This window comes from Mirounga leonina, unplaced genomic scaffold, assembly GCF_011800145.1.
Source record: "Mirounga leonina isolate KUSES-001 unplaced genomic scaffold, KU_Mleo_1.0 Mir_166, whole genome shotgun sequence".
Taxonomy (NCBI): Eukaryota; Metazoa; Chordata; class Mammalia; order Carnivora; family Phocidae; genus Mirounga; species Mirounga leonina.
In genome coordinates this window covers 13,618,302-13,641,002 of record NW_023270418.1, presented here as the reverse complement: position 1 = coordinate 13,641,002, position 22,701 = coordinate 13,618,302, and the positions used below count along the sequence as shown (strand labels likewise).

The window sequence follows — 22,701 nt, the reverse complement described above, 5'->3', positions numbered from 1 at the left end:
AAGTTCTAACTGGGAGTCTGAGCAAGCAGCTAAGAGAAAAACATTTTCTTCCTTTCTATCAAGCGTTCTTGTCTCATTGAATTTTCAGCTTTCTTTTAAACACCACCCTATGTTGCGTTTCTGCAATAAAAGCAAAAGTTTTACACAACTTTTGGACAAAAAAGGAAAAATCACCACAAACCCACCCCCTGAACACAACTATCCTCAATTTTGCACCGTTCACTCCAGTATGTATCCCCTCAGTGCACCATCTAAATCTAGCTACAATTTCAGCATGCTCATGTCTGTATTTTCATATTTTTATTCCTTCACTAAAGTGCACAATGGAAGAAAAGGAAGATCCCTTTCATTTTTACTAAAATATTTTATATATCATGTTCAATCCAGAGAAATAACCATCATTTACAAATTCCTCTCCTTGTGGACACTTTTTTTTCCTTTCTCCCAGGAATGGAAATTTGCCTCTTCTATTAAAGGAGCTCCAACCCCGTGAGAAGTAATTTTTAACCCAGGTGTTGTGAAACAATTCTTTCACAACAAATAAACATGGCTCTCACCTGCTCCTTTGGCGTGCACGACTCTCTCAGGGATTCTTTCCCGGTCAAAGTGAGCCATTTCATCAGTGAAAACCACATCCTGAACAAGAAGGGGCCCCCGGGGCCCCGCTGTCATAACATTAAGCTTGTCTCCGACTGGGTTACCGGCCCCGGTGGTCAGGACATCAGGTTTCTAAGTGAATAAACACAAAAGGACAAAGAGCACAGGAGAGTCAGTACAATCAAACCATTATTTACATTGGCAGAGGGCACACTGTTTTCCAATTTTTATACCTTCTGCTCCAACTCTTTTTAAATTTCCTGTGTCCGAGGTGCAAATACTGCAAAGATATGCCACTGCCTGAAATTCAGAGGCGGGTCTCAGAAATCCTTGAAAAATCTCAACACCAATCTGCCAAGAAATCTGCTCTAATGAGCAGAAAGATGGCTAAATTAGCTGCCAACTCGCTCAGCCCCTGCTCTCGATACAGCCACCGGGCTCCACACAGGAAGCCCCCGGGGAGGGGGATCGTATGCGCTAAACAAGGAATGTCCAAACTGATCGCAAGAAGATGGTCTCTGGAGAAGCCATGCTGGCCAATGGTCAACTTGCAGCTGCTTTCTGAGTGCTACAGATGTTCAAGTGGGTCATCCCGGATAGCATTCACTTCTCTCAAGCAGCGGGGGCCAGCTCTTTGCAACATCTCTTTCCAATTCCAAAACAAAAAAGAGCCAAAAAAGGTCAATGGCTTTTATTGTCACTGAAAATAAACTGTTGCTGGTAAGATGTATTATAGTATTAATTTTCTAAAGATGTCAAATGTCCCTGAAATGGGATAGGTTATTTTAGTGTAACAAAGAATTAGTTTTCTCGTCCACCCAGTTCTCCAGGATCAGTTACATCGGAAGCCTCCCAGCTACCCCTTCTCCAGGATGGAGCAGCAGCCTTTTTCAATAAATGATCCTAAGCAGCTCTTAGCATCATCTTGGCTCATACCCTAACCAGGGACAACTGCCTTTCCAGTGTCTTCCCCTGGCCACTGGGAAACCAGGGGAGATGTGTGGGGAAAGCAAAGCCAAGCCACCTCCATTCTAGGAGAACAACTCAAAAAGGTCTAGTGATGAAAGTCCATAGTACCAACTTCATGTGTCCAGAAAAGCACTATGCACAGAATTCTCATAGACCTGGAGTGGAGTGTATAACTCTTCCTCTCCAGGTACACCTGCTCTGAATATTAAAAGAAGGTCAATACCTGTCTCTTCCCTAGAAGGGGATATTAGGAGAGGGATCACTTTAAAAACTATAAAAATACCATGAGCTCTTTGGGAAAATACATTCAACAAGAGAGATCTTGGACTCTTCAGAATGAATAAACAAGACGCATACACCCACTAGAGTTCTTTTCACATCAAAACAGGAAGAGGCCGACATGGAACCTTAGGGAAATCATGAGTGCTGGCATCACAGAGCCTGGGTCCGACTTCCAGCTCTGCCAATCACCAGATGTGTATGTGTGAACATAGTACTTGCTATTTCTGAGTCTCAGTTCTGCATGTGCAAAACGGACAAGAAACAACGATCTCCCAGAGTTAATCCGCGAATTGAAAGCACTAAATTCATGCAAAATGAGGGCTCCACACCAGGCACACCCACACTACCATTTTACTGGCCATGTGAAGTGATCTGATAGCAGAAGCAAAGCATTTTAGGTTTCTTTTTCTAACCACCATGACACGTGTGTAGGCATCCATTCAGACTCTCTTGCCCCATCCCTTCCTCATCCAGCAGCAAACTCTTCCAAAATCTAAGAGAGTTTAAGGGTCTGGTCACCAGGTACCACCCAATCGTGCCATTCTCTTTTGAAGATACACATGTGCTAATACATGGGACAATGGATACTTTTTTTTTTTTTTCATTTAAAGTAGAAAATGAATCAGAAAAAGGAAGGGGGAAATTGTACAACTTCACCTTTGGTTTAAACCTAAAACCTTGAGTTTCACTGGAATCACTGGGGGAGCTTTTTAATGCATAGATAGCTAGAGATTTCTGATATAATTAGTCCCAGTGAGGCCTGGGCATCAGGATTTTTTTTAACTCCCCAGGTAATTCCTAAGTGAAGCCAGGATGAAGCACTACTGACTTCAAGCTTTGGGATGATCCACAATTAAAATAATAAAAGAGTCTGAGCAAACAATCTGTCCACACTTTACCATGCTCTTTTCAACACATAAACATAGCACTGAAGGAAATCGAAAATAAATAAATAAATAAAGGGGACATCGCATAAAGGACAGAAGCACGACAGAGGATACCAAGAGGTTCTGGAAAAAGAAAGGTAAACAGGTCAGAGTTGTCATTTACATCACTCATGAAAGCAATAAAGGCACATCACACGTCCCCTCGAGATGACCAGGTCAGAGTGATATGGTCAAGAATAAAAACCAGACCCAGAGGAGGTACATGCACGGCAAGGTGGATGAATGGACGGCTGAGTGAAGAATTAAAGAATGAGATGGTCTCACCTGATGGCCCGGACTCATGGAAAGCTGGGAATGAGAATGCTGGAATTTTGCGCCATGGGGCTTCCCTCCCACCCAATGCAGGAATGTCCTCCACAACACCATTCATTCTAAGTAAACCCGGGTTTCTCCATTACAAATGTAGCATCCAGCCTCTCTTCCTTGCTCTAATAGATCATTGGTCCTAATTTTTAACAGTTTTCCTCACACACGCTAATGTGTATGTAATCTGCCTTCAAAAAAGTGGCAGAAAAAGCTTCAACAGGGTCAGCAACACAGAAGGGAGTCCAAAGGGAGGGCAAAGACCAAGAGAAAAAGATCTCCAACTTCAGGGGCTGTTTAAGGCAACATTTGATGAGAGAAACCGACCTGAACTAAAGAGAAGAGAGTATTTCTTAGAAGGTGAGGAGAAGAATGCCATGTATTTGCTGAGAAGAAAAGAGTTAATGAAATGAAGCTGTATTAAATAAAATGAGCAGTGGGGATGGGGAATGGACCATGGAAAACAAATTTTTAAACATAAATTCTGAAAAAAAAGTGCAAGGCTTTAGAGAAATTTCTAGAAGATAACAATAGCTCGGTGTGAGCAACAACAGTCTTGCCTCAAAATGCCCTCTTTTCTCATCTTTATATTATGAGGAAGTGACAATGGACACTCCGAGATTAAAGGTTCCTCCTCACAGAACCCAAGACAAAAAGGAATGAAAACCATTTATAATGCATCTGCTTGCCTTGAGGGACACTATATTCCAGCTACGTCTCCAAAAATACTACAAAAGAAGCAATAAAATCATCTCCCTAGCTTCCCTTTTCTACTCTCTAGGTATATTCAGAGTCAGGAAGAATGTGTGCATTAAGATTTAGAGTAAATTCACCCAACAGCATTCCAAAAATTTTTAGGGGGTGCCTATGGTGTGTTAGATGCCAGGGATTACAGCAGGAAACATCAACATTCCTGCTCTCTTGGAGCTCACAGTCTACGGGCGGTGTTAAATGTAATATTATTTACAGCAGCAAAAGCTGACAGGTAGCTTAAATATCCAAAAATAGAGGAAGAGTTAATTAATGAAGTATTATGCCACCATTAAGAATTTCACCCACAGTGGGGCGCCTGGGTGGCTCAGATGGTTAAGCGTCTGCCTTCAGCTCAGGTCATGATCCCAGGGTCCTGGGATCGAGCCCCACATCGGGCTTCTGGCTCAGCGAGGAGCCTGCTTCTCCCTCTGCCTCTGCCTCTCTCCCTGCTCATGCTTTCTCTTTCTCTCTGTATCTCTGTGTCTCAAATGAATAAATAAAATCTTTAAAAAAAAAAAAGAATTTCACCCACAGAAAAATTTTAATAACAATGAAACTATCGTAACATTTAGGTGATATAATTATAGGTCATTTTAATTTTCTTTAGATTTCTATTTTCTTTCCTAAAATAATTTTTAAGTCAGGTCTTTGCCTACATCTAATCAAATATTAGAAGTTTTTCAAATTATCTATATTTTGTATTGACTTAATGAAGGCAATGTGATACACCCTCATGTCATAAAGTTCCTAAAAAAATTTTTAAGGTCTTATTTTATTTATGTCAAAGACAGAGAGAGAAAGCGCGTGTGCACATGAGTGGAAGGGACAGAGGGAGAGGGAGAAGCAGACTCCCTACTGAGCAGGGAGCCCAACTCAGGGCCCCATACCAGGACACTGGGATCATGACCTGAGCCAAAGGCAGACACCTAACCAACATAGTCACACAGGCGCCCCCCTAAAAACATTTTTAATGAAGGTACTATATCACCACAAGTGTCCACTTCTAATCACTTTTCTTTTTTTTTTTTAAAGATTTTATTTATTTATTTGAGAGAGAGAATGAGACAGAGAGAGCACGAGAGGGGGGAGGGTCAGAGGGAGAAGCAGACTCCCTGCTGAGCAGGGAGCCGGATGCGGGACTCGATCCTGGGACTCCAGGATCATGACCTGAGCCGAAGGCAGTCACTTAACCAACTGAGCCCCCCAGGCGCCCTCTAATCACTTTTCTAATTACTTTCTAAAAACTCCCTTAACTATGCTTAATTTTCACTTGCCCATGTGAATTTAAAAACATGAAATTTTCATTTGGAGTTACCACATCTTCAGCTTAAAATGACTGCATATAGGGGCGCCTGGGTGGCTCAGTTGGTTAAGCGACTGCCTTCGGCTCAGGTCATGATCCTGGAGTCCGGGATGAGTCCCGCATCGGGCTCCCTGCTCAGCGGGGAGTCTGCTTCTCCCTCTGACCTTCCTCCCTCTCATGCTCTCTGTCTCTCATTCTCTCTGTCTCAAATAAATAAATAAAGTCTTTAAAAAAAACAAAACAAAGAAGCGTATGATAAATATGTAATCATTTTTTTTATTCTTATGTTAATCCCCATACATTACATCATTAGTTTTTGATGTAGTGTTCCATGATTCATTGTTTGTGCATAACACCCAGTGCTCCATGCAGAACGTGCCCTCCTCAATACCCACCACCAGGCTAACCCATGATATGTAAACATTTTTATGAGGAAAGTCCCTAAATAAGATTCCTCTTCTCCACGTTCCTTCTTCAGAGAAATAATTACAACTGAGAGGGAAAATTCTTCAGAGAACGTGCCACTGTTGAGCACAGGCTCTTAAACAAATGTTAATTACCAGAGTTCATCAATGACAACATACACAATTTTTTAATAGTTTGTCTTTAAAACTGGGGTATGTCTTACCATCTGTGGCATCTTAGCCACGAGTCCTCGTTTGGACAGGCAGGGTTTTCTCCTTCTGAGTAGTGTGTAAGACACTGGTACATTTCACAGGGCGTGGCGTCTCAGACTCAATGAAATAGGATGTTCGCTCAAGGCTGGGAAAGCAAGGTCTTAAAATCCGCTATATTTTCAAAAGCAGCTATATTTAGTGTGTAAATTCCTTTGTCAAGACTGATACACCAAAACTACGGCCACTAAATGCTGACCGAAGAGCGGCAGGAGCGGAGGAATGTGTGTGTGCCCGTGACCATGAGGGAGCCGGACGTGGAAGAGGGACAGGGTGAGATAGAAGAGACCAAGGACAGAGCACTCACAAGGAAAGGGAAGAGGCAGCGAAGGAGAAAGAACTCATGAGGAGGCAGGGAAGAAACAGAAGCCTATCATGGACTCGCAACTCCGGGACAGAGATTTCGGGACAGAAGCCAACAGAGGTACTTGCTGCACAAAGACCAATGGAACTGAGGACTGAAAAGAGGCTTCTGGTCTTGGAAACCTGGGGCCTCTGGTGACCAGTCCCATGACAGTTTCAATAGTAAATAAAATCACAAAACGAGAGAGAGCCAGCCACTGACCACTACTGAGAGTGTGACTTGAACCAAGGAAAAGATGACTGACAGGGAGCATCTGAGGTCCTGTAATAAAGGATTCTGACCAGTGTCCGACTTTAAATCTGTGACACTGGAGGTGTAAGTTACAGTGAGCAGGCCAAGGAATGCGGAGGAGGGAAGGAAGCAGAGGTTATGAATGCAGTGTCTCTAGAACAGCAGTGAGAAAAGGAAGGGGGGAGAGGTGGTGCCTCAGCAAGAAGGCAGTGAGCACCCTGTGTCCAATTCCACAGTCAGCGCCACGCACCGAACACTGCGATCAACCCCACTCTAAATACAATGTTTTTGTTCTGGGTTAGGGCAAACTTGCAGCAATCTCCAGCATTTCGAATACTTCTGAACTAGTAAGTGGAGAGCAGTCAAAACCAGCCCTCTGGGGCTACAAACAACCACAAAAATAGCCAGAACGGAAGACTTGGAAGAGGATGCCTGATTAGGTGAGTCCAGTCAGGTGAAGCTACTGCCAGCACTAGCTGAGAAGGACAGAGGGTCAGGAGGGGATGAAAGGAGAGAAGAAGGGGAAACAAAAAGCCCACAAACAGTGGGGCCAGCAGCTGCCCGACAAGGCTGAGGGCAGCAACAGGGCGGCAGGCTTTATACGGATGATGGGGGGAAAGAGCTGGAGGGAACAATAAGTCTGAGCCTGTCTGCAGGTCAAGGACACAAAAAGCAGCCGTAGGCACCTGGGTCACATTAGAAGCTCAACCATCCCAACATGGACCCCTCATGGTGCCATCCAGAGGGTGCAGCATTAAGAACAAGGGTCCCTCAGGCACCCTCAGTTCAACACTCACTCATTCATTCCACCGGCATTGTCCCTGTCCCCCCCACCTCGCCCCCACGCCTGTCCCCGCGGACCATAGAGGCTGCCTGGCAAGAGGAATCTCTATGTTCCGCACAAACAACAGGACAGGGGGCCCCAGCAGGTCAGTGAGTGCGGTAACCCAGAACACAGCCACGCCCCGCAGCCTGTGCGCCTGGTTCTTGCAAGCAACAGACCAAAGAAACAACATCCCAGGATGCCAGCTCTGGGCTTTCTCTAGTAATAGGACAGAGGGTGGCCATTTCTGGTTCAAAGCTAACCAAGAAGGACAGAGGATCAATGCAATTGACAGAACTGTACAGAATTCCTAATTTCCCTTCGTAACTACCATTTCTGAAGCACCTGCCATATGCGAGGCTTTATCCTACCTACCTTTACATAAGTCACCTCACTTAAGCCTCCAATAATCAGTGAGAGACATGTTATTACTCTCATTTAATGGGTGATGCTGTATGATAGGAGAATTTAAGTGATTTTACACAGATTTCAATGTTGGGGTACCGGTCTACTTGTTATATATAACAAGTATGATGGGCAAAGAGGTATCTTCCCACTTGCTGACTATTATGTTGTTGTTGTTGTTTTTAAACTCAGATCACTTTAGAGCTAGAATTTTTTAATGAAAGAAAAGCTTTTCATTGCTGGAGAATTCTAAGAACTCTCTCTCTCATGAAAAGCGGCATTTGTACCTGTTAAGATATTTACATCTTTCTGGCTGACAACTATCCACGACATTCACACATGCTTCTCCTGAACCAAGAGAACAAAATATTTATAATTTCCTATTTGCTTCACTGTTTTTCCTCTCCAGACAGTGTACTTGTTTTACATCTATATCCCTGACACCTGACACAATGCTGTTATCAACCAGTACACAAAAAAAGGCTGTGTGGGACTCCTGGGTGGCTTCATAGGTTAAGCATCCGACTCTTGATTTCGGCTCAGGTCATGATCTCAGGGTCATGGGACTGAGCCCCACTTTGGGCTCTGTGCTTGGTACAGAGTCCACTTATCCCTCCCCCTCAGCTCCTCTCCTCTCTCTCTCTCAAATAAATAAGTAAAATCTTTTTAAAAATGCTTGGAGTCAACATGTGAATAAATTAAACTATGGACCAACACAAAATGGCCAAGAAAGATTATTTCTAAGTAGGAGAAGGAAGCAACAAAAGTCTATCCCTCTCCCTACATCTCCCCTTCCAAAAATAAATGGGAAATACTTGAATTTATAACTTCAAATTCTGATCAAACATCTTTAGACAAATGTTACGAAAACTGCTGCAGAAATTGGCAAAGAAGGACTTTGGCTTGGCTAAAACTGACACCATGATTAAAAGCAGGGACTCAAAGTAAAATTCCATTTTGGCTTTGCTCTTTCTAATTTTTGGCTGGAGTCTGATAAAATATTCTATCAAGAGTTTCCATTTATTAGTGCCCTCTGCTTACAGAAGTTCTAAGAACTTACTAAACATCATTCTTCCATTTTTTAATTGACAAAGATTGGTAATACAGCCCATCCCTAACTTTCAATCCCAAAGGAGTCATAATGACAGCTTCTCATTCTCAGAGATCAACACAGAATATACCTGATATTTTCTAGTAAATTATTGCTTAACACTCTATATTTATTCAATAAAGATTCATCAAATACCTGCAATGTGCACACCTATGTAGAGAAAACCAGAGACTGTCCTGGCCCTCAAATTTCTTTGGGGGAAAGGGGAGAAACTGGAGCGCTCCAGGCCTCCTGGCCCATTCCAAGGGACTGGGCAATTTGGGAAAAGAACCTAGGCCTGCGCAGGGCCCCCACCCTTCTCCCCTTTGGAAGCCAGTGGCCACAGGCAGTACACATCCTGCTCTCCCAGGGGTAGGCCTGGTAATCTCCACTGCCTAAATGCAAGAGCTAAATTCAACACAGGGATGTGATCTCAGCAAGCCCTCTTGGCCAAAACTCCTAAGCCACATTCTCCAATCAAGCCTCTACCAGTAATAAAAGTAACACTTGGAACTCACTCATCCCGCTGACTCTTGATTCAGCTTGGGTATGGAATGTGTGTGTGAGAGGTCTTACTTACTAGACATTCTCAAACCTCAGAACAACAACAACAGCTCAGTATGTAGGCATTGTTCTAAACTCTACTTGGGTTATCGCATTTAATCCATCTGTCTGAAGTAAGTACTAGTATAATCCCCGTTATACAGAGAAGGAAACTGAGGCACAGAGAAGTTATGCAACTTGCTCCAGGTCACCCACCTAGAAAAGGTCAGAATCAGAATTTGAACCCAAGCAAATTGGCTCAAGAACCCAAACTCTTAATCACAACACTACAGCATTTCTTAAAACAACAGAGCTAACATGTCCTATATGCATTCTATGTGCTGGGTAATGACATATATTAATTAACACACATATATTACGTAAATGAGTCCTCAACAATCCTTCAAGGTAAGGAGAATTATTATCCCATTTTTAATATGGAGAAACCAAGGGGGAGGGAGGTGAAGTAACCTGCCCAGCAGTCAAGCCACAATTTGAATCCTGCCTATGAAGCCTAACCCTTCAGTTCTTCACTAAACCACTATAAACTGTGTTTATAACCACCAGAAGATAAAGAAGAGCGTAAAAGACATATCAACTGGCACAATGTATGAGCCTTATTCAGATTTGGGTTTGAACAAAGCATTAAAAAGCAGACAGAGAGAAAGAAAGATGTGCCACCCACCTTCAGGTGATTCCCTAGGAGGAGTCATGGGACTCAGCCCAGTCATACCCAGGCTCTAATTTATTATAGCACTTTAATATAAAGCAAAACCCCAGCAAGGAGAAAGGCACATGGAGTGAAGTCCAGAGGAAACCAGTGTAAGCTTCCAGGGTCCTCTCCCAGGGCAGGTCACACAGGACACGCTTAATCCCCCACCGAGATGTGGTAACACCTGTGAAATGTTGTCTAGCAGGGCAGCTCATTAGAGACTCAGCACACAGGGTTCATATAAGGAGCTGATGGTGGAGGTGCCCTCTGGCTCCCAGCAGGAAAGCAGGGGTTCAGTAAATACCACATTGTTTGCATGGCTCCGGCACAGTCAGCCACTCTTAGCAGCTCAGCTGGGGGAGCCTTCCCAAAATCCAACTTCCAGACGCCAGCCAAGGGCCACCCTTGCAAGTAGGCCTTTCTAAAGACAGTCATCTCAGGTCTGTAGGTGAACTTTTTTCTGCACAATCAGGGAAAGTGAACACCCTGACTGGCTGAGTGACAATGGTATTCTTAAAGAGTCCTTATTTTTTGGAGATAAAGGCACTTGGGAGGTTCATTACACGACCCTCTACTTCAGTTCTGGTTTGAAATTTTCCACAACATGAAGCTTCAGGGTTTTTGTTTTTTTTTTACACCAAGAATCAAGGAGAAATGTCTAAGAAATAAGGAAGAAGGTAAAGGAAGAGAAAGGGCAGGCTGCATCAATAACTCTAACAAGTGAGTGCTCATTCTGACCACACTCCATACTGAATTCTTTCCCTATAGCCACCCATTCGGTCAAGACAAAGAGCAGAATTCAGCACTGCACACAAAATACACACTAGGCAACCGACCAGAAGGTTAATACTGGCTCCTGCCCAAAGAGGGCTTATCATCACTAGAAAATATGGAAAACCCTAACTACCACATAGGCCATTTAATACTAAATTCCAGATATAGTCTGATGGGCTTTTTTTTTTAATTAACCTTAAGACATTCTAAGCATCAGAAGGTACCCTACCTTAATTAAGCCACATCATACCAGGGCGATTCACAAGGTCAAAATACATGAAGTGATAACACTGGGAAATGTTTCTGATTGCCTTAATGACCAAAAACTATGCTTCCTGGGCTACACACAGAGACTTCATCACTGGGATGCACTTTGTCCTATAAGCAGACTTCATCATGGTTAAGCCACCGGTGCCTTATATAAGTCAATGCCAGTAGGTCATTCTAAGCTCAAGAAGCAAGACTGATTTTCATTCTATTTTACTCATTGTCTAAGTTATCCTGTACCCTCCACCTACGGTATGGCCACTCAAAAATATATTAAATAACATATGGAAAACGTGAAATCTTTTCAAAAAGGGTAAGAAAAAAAAAATCAAGCCTTTTTTTTTAAGTATAATTAACATACACATACAACATATTGATTCCACAGTTCTGTGCATTACTCAATGCTTACCATGATAAGTGTAGTCACCATCTGTTACAACGTTACTATAATAATATTCAAACTGTGTTCTTAATAAAGGACACAAATGGATCCCGTTGGTACTAAATAAGGTATACTGAAAGCTTCTAAACAGGCCATTTCAGCAGTGTCCTAACTGCTACCAGATCTGCAACTTTTATGGCCTTAGACGAACGACAGTGCCCTGAGCAAGGGACAATAAGATCTATCAGGCATGCAAAGAATTGCCTGTCCATGCTGTTGCACTGAGTGCGGGAAGGGAGGAGGAGGAAATGACACAAGAAAATTTAAAAAAATCCCAGAGACAGAACTAGTGGGTGGTTTTAATTCCAGCAAAAAATAAAATAAAAGTTGCCTTTTACAAGGAAGATATCAGACTTAAAGTCATATGGGGGCTGGATCTCTGAACACACACAGACTGAACACACCTCCTCCTTCACCCAATGGGAAATGTTTGTTTTTCAAGCCAGGCTGTTTTATATTAGTATGTGTAATAGTCAAAGTGTCACAATAATTGCTAATGTTTTGGGGTTTTTTTCTCTCTCTCTTCTTGGTGAGTTATCAAGCCTTCCAGCAAGAAATGGTCAAAACACTGCTATTGGTTTTCAATCATTAGCAAACATTTAGAATAATACTATCAAAAATAAAACCTTAAAATAAAAATAAAAACTAAAGAGGCACCTGGGTGGCTCAGTTGGTTGAGCATCTGACTCTTGATCTCAGCTCAGGTCCTGATCTCAGGGTTGTGAGCTTGGGCCCCGTGTTGGGCTCCACACTGGTTGGAGCCTACTTACAAAAAAAAAAAAAAGAAAAGAAAAAAATAAAAAACCAGAGAGTGGGAGGATGTTGATACAGAGCTGCCCACTTACACAGAGGCATTTGCCAAGTACAGGGAGATTAAAAAAAAAAAAAAAAAAACCATACACACACACACACATACACACACATCATCCATTATTATCATAATTTTCTAAGAGAAAGAATATTTTAATGTCAGAAAGTAAAAGTGACATAATCTTTAAAAAAAGATTTTATCTGTTTGCCCATCACCACATCACCAGAAATGGCTAAACAGATTTTCACATGGAACGTATGGTTTGGATGACGTAGTAAGTTGGCTACCTGGACAAGGGTAGACTGCATTTCCCAGCTGCCCTCACTGGTAGGCAGGCCACTGAAGCTAATGTAGCCAATGGAAGATGAGTAGAAGTGACCTACTCCACTTAGAGCCTGGTCCCTAAACCTCCCACATATCCTCCTCCATGTTCTTAACCTTCTATGGCTGGACAGTGATGCCCAGGGCAACCTTTAAAGCTAAGTGTAGTCAAAGGGGGAGCCTCGGGCGCCTGGGTGGCTCAGTTGGTTAAGCAACTGCCTTCGGCTCAGGTCATAATCCTGGAGTCCCTGGATCGAGTCCCGCCATCGGGCTCCCTGCTTGGCAGGGAGTCTGCTTCTCCCTCTGACCCTCCCCCCTCTCATGTGCTCTCTCTCATTCTCTCTCTCTCAAATAAATAAATAAAATCTTTAAAAAAAAAAAAAGGGGGGAGCCTCTGTCTGCCTGGAACTCTCCCTCAATAACTGTGGGCCATAGGGTACTCACCCCAAACCACTTTGGCCCATCATGTAAAGAGAGAAATAAATTTCTATTATGCTTATACCATTACACATTTTGGAATTATTACAGCAATTAGCCCACATATAATTTCAAATATGAGCTATGGATCAATAATAAAAAGACAATCTAGGTTTTTAAAGGACAAAAGACTTAAACAGCTATGTCAAAAGAACATACACCAGTGGTCAATAAGCACATGAAAAGACGCTCAGTTCTCACTGGTCATCAGAACAATGCAAATTAGAACCACAATGAGACATCACTTCATACCCACAAGAATGGCTAAAATTAAAAGACTGGCAACACCAAAGTTGACAGAATGTGGAGCAACTGGAACTCTCATACACAGCTGACGGAAGTGTAAAATGGTATAAATGCTTTGGAAAAAGGCTTTAGCAGTTTCTCATAAACTATTCACTTACCCTATGACCCAACAATTCTACTGCAGGTATTTCCTAAGAGAAATGAAAGCATATGCGCACAAAAATATTTGTTTAAGACTTTTCATTGCAGCTTTATTCATAACAGCCAAACAATGGAAATAGCCCACATGCTCAGCAACAGGATATACAAATGGTGCTGTATTCATCCAATGGAATACTACTCAGCAATAAAAATAACAGACTACTGATACAAACAACATCATGAATAAATCTTAAAACATTTTTTCTTTTTTTAATCTTGAAATATTTTTGCTGAATGAAAGAAGTGTTAACACACAAAAGTACATAAGCCAATGGTTAAAAAGAAATCAAAATGGCTGTTGCCTGGGGCAAGATTGCAAGGTCTGCAGTAAATCACTGGGAAACAGCATGAGGGGACTTTTCCAGGGTAACAATAATTGTCTATGTATCTTGATGAGGGAATAGGATTCACAGGTGTATATGTTTATCAAAATATCATGCAATGGTACACTTAATATTTGTATATTTCACAGTACATATTACCTTAAACACATAAACATTGAACTCTCCTTTGCATGCCTAGTGTTTAGGGGTGAAGCCTACAGATGTCCACAGTCTACTCTAAAATGTACCCACAAGAAAGGGGGAGGTTAATGGATATACAAAGGGATGGACAAATAGAATAACATGTAATATAAGATACATAGCAAAATGTGGTGAATATATAAGTATACACTGCATGATTCCCTCAACTTTTCTGAATGTTTGAAATTTTCCATAAAAAGCATTGGAAAATTATAAAGGGTACGGGACATATGCAAAATTCCCTTTGGAGGATCGGGGGAGGAGGTCACCTCAAAGAAATAAGCAGTTTTCACCAAGAGCAGCTAAAAGTGAAGAACAACAAGACATTAAAGTGACTGCCAATCAGGACCATGTACACAGTGCACAGACATGCCATAGGCAGAGGAGACAACAGTATTTCAACTATGAGCCCTCCATTATAGATGTGTTCTCATGAGCCAGATGTTTCACACATGGGCGACCATGTAGGGTAAATCGCCACTAGTGTTGTAATGATTTAACAACAGTTAATGATTCTCAAAATTAAGAGGCAAGCTAGTCTCAGAACAAAGTGGGGGGGAGGGGTCCTTTAAAAATGAATAAATTGTGCTTTATGAAAAACTTATTACATTGTCCATATTTTTCTCAGTTCACAGAGTATCATGAAAACTTCAATGTGAATCAGGATTTAGCAACCACTAGATGTAGAAAGAATCCTGCTCCCCAGCAGCTAAGTTCTAATCTTGACTCTGCCACTAACTAGCTGCCTGTCCTTAATAAGACTCTAAGTCTCTCTGGTTCACTTCAGGAACTCATGAAAAACTGAACTACCCTCCTGGCATATAATAAAGGACAAAACAAGAAGAGAGTTGTGCCAGGCCCTTAGAGGGGCATAACCTTCTCAAGAGCAGGGAATTATAAAGCAATCCATGGGCACTTAGCATTAATACTCCAGTTCATGAATACTAACCCAGTTTTGAGAAAGAGCACTGAGATGAGAAAAGGCATGGCTCTAGCCCTCTCTCTGCCATGGGAAATGGCCAAGTCTCTCAAGACTCTCTGGACCAATATGACCAGAGAAGACTCAGATCAGAAGCACTCCCAACTAATCCAACCTGCTCAAAGATGTTCTTTGAGACTCTGCGCCCCTGGACACTGGCCAGGAATGCCTCACCCACCACCACGGAGCTGAACTCCTTTCTCATCTTTAAAGTTCTTGTTCAGATATCACGTGCTTTGGGAAGCTTTCCAGCCAAGTCCCGTCACTCCCTTGACACTTTACAAATAACCTGTATTAGAGCCCTCACCACGCCGTATGGTAATCATTTGTTTATCTGTGTTGTCTCCCTGACTAGATTTGCAGCTTCTCTAGGCTCTAGTTCTTGCCTCACTGGCATTTGTACACCTTGTCTCAGCACAGTGACTAGCACAGGCAGGCACTCAAAGAATACGTGTGAATAAACGCATTAACCAATCCCTAATGTCGCTTCTAGCTCTAAAATGTTAGGCATGGTGTTTTTAAATGCAAATGAAATCATGGCCGTAAAAATTCTTTATTTCGTCGTTGAGTGCCGCGCGCACGGGGCATCTGGCATTGTCACTGCTGTTGGGGATATCGAGATGATAAAGCACGATCCCTGCCCCCACAGCACCCCGCAAATATGGAAGCTTGTAGTTATTGCTGGAGCTAGGTCAAGGCGAGAGGCCCGTTCCCATTTCCCCCCTCACTTCCTTTCTTGCAGCTGTAGCTCTCTGCCTCTTTCCCCACGAGCCTTCATTCCTCCCTCAAACTGCGACCTCTGTCCCAGCTGGCAAAATTGCAAAACTCGGAGCCAATCACCCACGCCCTGCGGCCAACGACAAAACCTGCAGGCGTGCCCCCCAGAACCCTCGCCTCTCCTCCCCGCGAATAGAACAGTCCACCGGGACTGAAAAGCAGCGCCCACCCTGGCCCGTGATCAGTGGTACAGCCCCCGCAACGCCGCTGCGCTGGCGAAGCCGGGCCGTTACTTGCCGACGCCCAGCTCTCTGCGCGAGCCTTCGGGCCGGCTCGGGGGACGCAGGCTATACCTGCGCGGCCCGCTGCTCCTTCCAGAACTTCATCTGGTCGCTGGCTGGATCCCGGCTATCCGCCATGGCGTGCGACTGGCTTCGCAGAACGTAGCAGGCAGCCTCGGCTGACGCACCCCTCTACCGGCGCGCGACTGAAGTAGGCGACTTCGGACTCCGCCAGTCAGCTCCGCCCCTCTTGTCCCGCCCCCCGCGAGGAGACCGCCTCCTGATTGGCCGCTCCAGCGCCAGGCAGGATGGGATGGGACCCAAATGTGGGCGGGAGGAGACGGAAGAGGCGCAGGGTCCTCTCTGGAGGGAGACGGAACCCCGGGACATGGAGAGGCCAGAGAGGTGTGTGAAAAGGGAGGGGAGCCCGACCCCCAGCCCTGGGGTTTATGAACCCAGATCTGGGCCCCGCCTGTGAGGCCCCGACTCTCGCCTCAGGTTTTCAGCATCCTTCGGGCCGCCCCGCGACGCGACGGCTGGCGGCCTGCAGGTCTTGCTGAGGGAACGCTTAGGCGCTGCTGGGTGGGGCTTTGCACTCTAAACGCGATCTCAGCTCTTAGTAAGTCAGAAATCCTGGGTTGAATTCCTTTGTGCAAAATGAATTTTTGACTTACCCTAATGTTAGTATCGTTTGCAACTGAGGGATTGATGGGAATTTGGAATAAATGCAAACACTGATTGCGCAGTGAAGTTTTAACCAGTCGTGTTACTCCCAAATGTCACGTTAGTGTTCCTGGACCACAGACTATGTATACAGAAAAACTGCCTTTTTTAAAAAACACGGGGAAATGAAACATTGACAGGTTCTTAATGGTCTTAATAGTGGCAAATCCTTAGGAAGGAAGTTCCCTTTTGGCTGAGCAGCTCCACTTTTTGGAGTGTCTACCGTGTGCTGAATGCTGCTAGATGTTTGCTAGACTGTATCAGTTAATCTTTACAACAGCCTCGTGACTCGTGATGAAAGTTTGGTTATCCCCCACTTTAAATATGAAGAATCTGAGGCTGAAAAGAGGTGGAGGAACTTGCCAAAAGCTTAAAAACCAGCAAAATGTCAGAGCCTAGATCCTCAGTCTTCTGATTTCAGAGCCTGGACCCTGAACCACTGTTCCATCCAACCTTTCGAAGAATAAGAATTTTGAAAAATTCTAAGAATTTTGGAACTCTTACGTTTTTAAAGAGCCATGTTGGAAAATTAAATATTTGTAAGCTATTGACTCGTTTGTCATTGTATTCAAATGGACTGAATGATTCCTCCCCCCCTTCAGGTGCTAGGATTTCTTTTTAAACACCTTAATACACATAAACATACCATAATCTTCAAATTAAGAGTGCTCAACTTCTAGATTTTACTTTTTTCAGTAAAGCTACAAATAATGGGTGGGCATATGACAGTGGAAATTTCAGAAGTTCTTGATTTTACAAAAGCGTGATATCAAGAACCTGTCATAAAAGTTTAACTTCTGCAGTTCATTGAAAAAGCAGCCCCCAAATCAATCTTCAGTGCCCTGTATTTTTCCTTCATCACACTTACTCAACTGTGAAGATGCTGTTAGCTGTGTGATTTGTGTGATGTCTTTTGGTACCCACAACTCAGGAAACTGAGGCATAGAGAGGTTAAATAAGTAACTTGTCCAAGATTACACCATTATTAAGGCAGAGAGTCAGGATTCTAGCCCTGACCATCTCCTGAGCTCATGACTCGTTGAATAAATAAATGTTGAAAAAATCAAATTAATAATTTTCTTCATTGACTAAATTTCAACAAAGTAAATAAAAAGAGACCTGATGTCATGTGTTAACCTTTGTTCTTTACATGAGCATTGTCCTGTTTATTTTTTTTTTCTCTGTTTCCTTTAGTGTTGGTTTGGATTCATGAGGAATTTCCACTGAAAGAGAAATGGAGAAACAAGACACTTTCAGATCATGTCATATCTTGTACATTAAAATAAGGTATGTGCTTTCAAGTATGACAATGAATTTATTTTGGCTACATACCTAGTATTATATTCATTGACTTTACAACTATCATTTTATTATAGTTTAAGTGAAAACACTTCTAAAAATCAGCCCTAGTTAAAAAATACATTAAATCTATTTGATTCCTAAAGGTACTTCCAAGTGATTGGCTCAGTAAACAAATTTGGTCCCAGATTTTTATATTTTATTAACATAAACACATGAGTATTTTCGTTGGTATTGAGTAAAATAGTTATTTAGAAAATGCTGTTCTCTGGGCGCCTGGGTGGCTCAGTCATCAAGTGTCTGCCTTCAGCTCAGGTCATGATCCCAGGGTCCTGGGATCGAGTCCCACATCGGGCTCCCTGCTCAGCGGGAAGCCTGCTTCACCCTCTCCCACTCCCCCTGCTTGTGTTCCCTCTCTCGCTGTCTCTTTCTCTCTGTTAAAAAATAAATAAAATATTAAAAAAAAAAAAAAGAAGAAAGAAAATGCTGTTCTCTGATTATTCAGAGCCCAGTGAAATAAAATGTACTGGCACAAAACATAATGTTGTGAATCCTGATATCACCAAATCTAAATCCAAGCTTACAAAGTAGACCATACAATAAATGCTGAAGAGAAAATCTGGCCACGTAACTAGGAACCTTTATTGACAAATTGTCTTTAATCACTTACTTGAAAGAAAAGAATGGAGAGGACGAATTATGTTTTGTTGGATGACAGGTACACAGAGCAGGAGGGGCAGTAACAGAAACCGAGATTATTCTTCCTGTTCTGATTCCACCCACCCTCTGAGGGGCTGAGAATGTTCCACATATTTTTATTTCATTCTTTCACAGTGGCCTGGTGGAGTAACTTGGGGATAGAGACAGTGGGAGAAAAAAGGAACAGAGTGTCAAAGAAAAGAGATGTTTTACAATCCAGAATGCCCTGTGAGGGGAGGACAGTGAACTCTGCCACAGCTGTATGTTTCCAACCCACAGTGGGCTAGGCCTGAGCAGACAGGAGAGGGAAGCAGAATTTGCAAAAAGTGCCAGTGGTTTTATATGTGGTAGTGGCATGTACCCTCTACTCTGCCTACTTTGCTTTACCATACCTTACTCCTGCTTTAATAAGAACAATTACTTAGGAGGAGGTAGCCCACATGTCCTTTGGTGTCTGGTAGTGGCCATAGTTGGAACTATCCGGAAGGAAGAAAATCCATGTGCTTTTTCTCCCCCAGGCCACGTGTTCCTTGAATTGATCTGGGTGTTTTAGAAAAAGGAAACACAGGAATAAGAATTTGGCATTTGTTATTACCCTAACTTCTTTTTTCTGATTTTAAAAGTAATGAATGCCCACTAATGGGGGCTTAGAAATATAAAATAATATGTAAAATAAACAGTTATCCAAGGATGGTAATAAACAGAGATCTTTCTTGCTGATATTTTCTCTTATGTATGTAATGTATGTTTGTGTGTGAGAAAGAAAGAGAAAGAGAGAGACTAATAATGGATCATACAGAACATATAATTGTGTGTGCTGCTTTTTTTTTCAACTATTAAATCTGTTTAGTAAAAACAATTTCGCTCATACAAAACAACAACAGTCTACACCAATCTGAGTGCTGGACACACCATCAGAGACAGGGAGGCACCGCGGGCACTCGGAGCCCTTCCCCGATGCCCAGAGAAGACCCTGGGTGCTCCTTGCCCCTGAGGGAGATGAGAGCTGAAGTATTACTGCCACCCCCTGCCCCAAAAAGACCATGGCACAGAGCACTTCTCCTCATGTTGCTCATTAATACTGGGTCAGGGCCTTCCCCTCACTGGCGGAGACCCAGGAAGCTGAGTTGTTTGGGAGGGGCGGGTAGTGAAGTGGCTAATGGGTAAGGAGCAGAGTCGAGACATCTTTGGTGTGAAGACCCTCACCCACACACCCACAAGCTGCTTTTTTTTAAACTTTCAAAACATTTCATTTCCCCTGAATTTCATGTGATACAAAAGTATTACATGCTTAAACCTGTCATCCAAATAGAAGGCTCTTTCCATCCTTCAGGCCAACTTTCCTCAGAGGCAAATAAGAAACAAATCATATTCTGTAGATCATATATGGAATATTTTCCTTTATGGGAACAAAAATATTTAGACATGATATCTGTATAGCTTAGCATTCCAGTTTATGTTGATAAATTTAGTTAATTGTTGGGAGGTACATTACATATTCAAAAGAACTCAATAGACAGCACATAGCTTAATCCTTGATTAAGGACAAAGCATCTGACAGCTTTTTTTAATTTTATTTTTTTAAAAATACGCCATTTGTGGGGCGCCTGGGTGGCTCAGCCATTAAGCATCTGCCTTCAGCTCAGGTCATGATCCCGGGGTCCTGGGATCAAGCCCCACATCCGTCCAGCTCCCTACTCCGCAAGGAGGCTGCTTCTCCCTCTCCCACTCCCCCTGCTTGTGTTCCCTCTCTCGCTGTCTCTCTCCATCAAATAAATAAATAAAATCTTTTTAAAAAGAGAGAGAGAAGATACGCCATTTGTAAATTCAAGTTTGGTTAGACCTTTTTATGCTTAGTCTTTCTGCTCAATCTTTTGAACACTTGCATTTTTTTCATTTTGTAGAGCTTTTGAACTTTGTGTCTCTCATTTTCTCCTCTCAGATTCTTGTTTCTTAGTAGCACACTTAGCTTGTACTTGTTCACTTTTTTCTTGTGCTTTTTCATTTGATGATTAATTTTTCTTTGGAATAGTAATGAAGTCTACACTTTTGCTACGTTCTTCTGGCTGAGGCTGGTCAACTCTGTAGTGTTCTTCACACAAAGCCTGGTCAATGCTACATTGGTCTTCTGGCAATGGCTGGACACCTTGTTCTACTGACAGAGGCCACTTAACTTTTTTAAATTGCTTCCTGAGCCTTTCCTCTTCAGCTAATTAGAGATGTTTCAGGTTGTCAGAGCATCCATCTGCGAATAGGGATTCCTATGAGGTTTGAACCTTCTTTTCCTTCCATAGCAACCTCTTGTCATTTAGCTGAATCTTCCATTTTCTTGAAATGCAGAGTCTGTCCGTCAGGAACGCTCCTCCCCAAAATGGTTAGGTCCCTACAACTGTGGTTTAAATTTCTTACTCCTGAATCCGACTAGAAACTTCATTGCCATGTATCCCAAAACTCTGTCCACCATCTTGCTGCCAGCCTCTCTGGCACCATGGCACAAAAACCATGTCCTGTGTCCTGCTTTTTTTGCTTAACCTTGTGGAATGAAATTCTCCCTGATTCATTAAATAGTCTTTGAAAATATTTGTGTGTGTGTGTGTGTGTGTTTTGTTTTGTTTTGTTTTTTAAAAGATTTTATTTATTTATTTGAGAGAGAATGAGAGAGAGCACATGAAGGGGGCGAGGGTCAGAGGGAGAAGCAGACTCCCCGCTGAGCAGGGAGCCTGATGCGGGACTCGATCCAGGGACTCCAGGATCATGACCCGAGCCGAAGGCAGTCACTTAACCAACTGAGCCACCCAGGCGCCCGTGTGTGTGTTTTCATGGTTGCACAATGTGCAATCAAAAAACTGATCCCTTATTTACACATTCCCTTACTGGAAACATTTAATTTTCTTCTAGTATAAATAACAGTATAGTGAACATCCTTCTTTTGTATTTGTATTTACTTCCTTAGGACCTATTTCTAGAAGTAACTTTTGGTTCAAATCATATCAACATTTGAAGTCCCTTGTGATATATTGTCCATTGTTCTCTACAAAACTTGAGCCAGCTGACACTCACCAACACTGAGAGTGAGGACTGGAAATAAAATTTTAAAGATAGGTAAGTAGTTAGATTCTAGATGCCTATACAATGCATATCTTATTAGGTTGTTCAGAAAGAACAACACCTCTCGTATTATATTGAGCCATTACCACCACACCTATGGGATTCATTCCATCTAGTGAATGTCTACAGTGTCCTGTGTGCTCTGCCTGCTTGACTTTGGGAACATAGCACTAAAGGAGATGGGTATGGGCAAAAACAAAACAAAACAAAACCAAAAGCAAACAAACCGCCAGGAAATAACACAGTGTGAAGAGTTTTCTGAGAAAGGAAATAGAGCTGTTGCAGTGGTACCAAAGAAAGTCACCTAACCTGAACTTGAGAGGTCATGGGAGGCTTCCTCAAGGAAATAATGGCCAAATGAATTAGCCCCACTGTGGCCACAGAAATCTGAAGAGATTTCTTCCATTCTTTCTGGAAAGCCTGACTTCATCAGTGATGGTGTTGTGACACCTTGAATAGAATGAGAAGAGCAAGCAAACATTTGCAGCTGGGGTTGAGCCTTTCTCAAGTTTGCCCAAGCATGCTGGCCTCTCTGTCTGACTCAGACTGGCTTTGGCTCCTGCTGCTCATCCACTCTCCTTCCTCATCTTTCCCTCCCTTGCAAGACCTGTACAAGTCCGTCGTGTTAACTACTGGGATGCTGTGCCTGGCTTGAGTTATGTTCCAGGGCTGCTGTCTTTGAGGTATTTTGATGGTCTCCTTGGTATATGCTGTTAAGTGTTGCATTTGTGCTTGACTCTGGGCTTAAATCTGTATGCAGAAACCAGACTTGGTTCTTAAACTCTGACAATTCGAAAAAATGACAAAAACCTCATAGATAAATCAACACATTCAAT

At 42.8% G+C, this 22,701-nt stretch overlaps 1 protein-coding gene and 1 pseudogene across 1 annotated transcript in view; both read right to left on the bottom strand.

The window, feature by feature from the left end:
* CAT (catalase) overlaps positions 1 to 16,293 on the bottom strand; it is a 38,512-nt gene extending 22,219 nt beyond the window's left edge. The window contains exons 1-2 of the mRNA XM_035012548.1: positions 16,109 to 16,293; positions 558 to 729 (exon numbers count right to left, since the gene is read on the bottom strand). Coding sequence (XP_034868439.1) covers positions 558 to 729; positions 16,109 to 16,174 — 238 coding nt within the window. The 5' untranslated portion in view covers positions 16,175 to 16,293. The remainder of the gene's footprint in view (positions 1 to 557; positions 730 to 16,108) is intronic.
* Positions 16,294 to 20,567: 4,274 nt separating this feature from the next.
* Positions 20,568 to 21,261, bottom strand: LOC118016260 (annotated as a pseudogene).
* Positions 21,262 to 22,701: the final 1,440 nt, after the last annotated feature.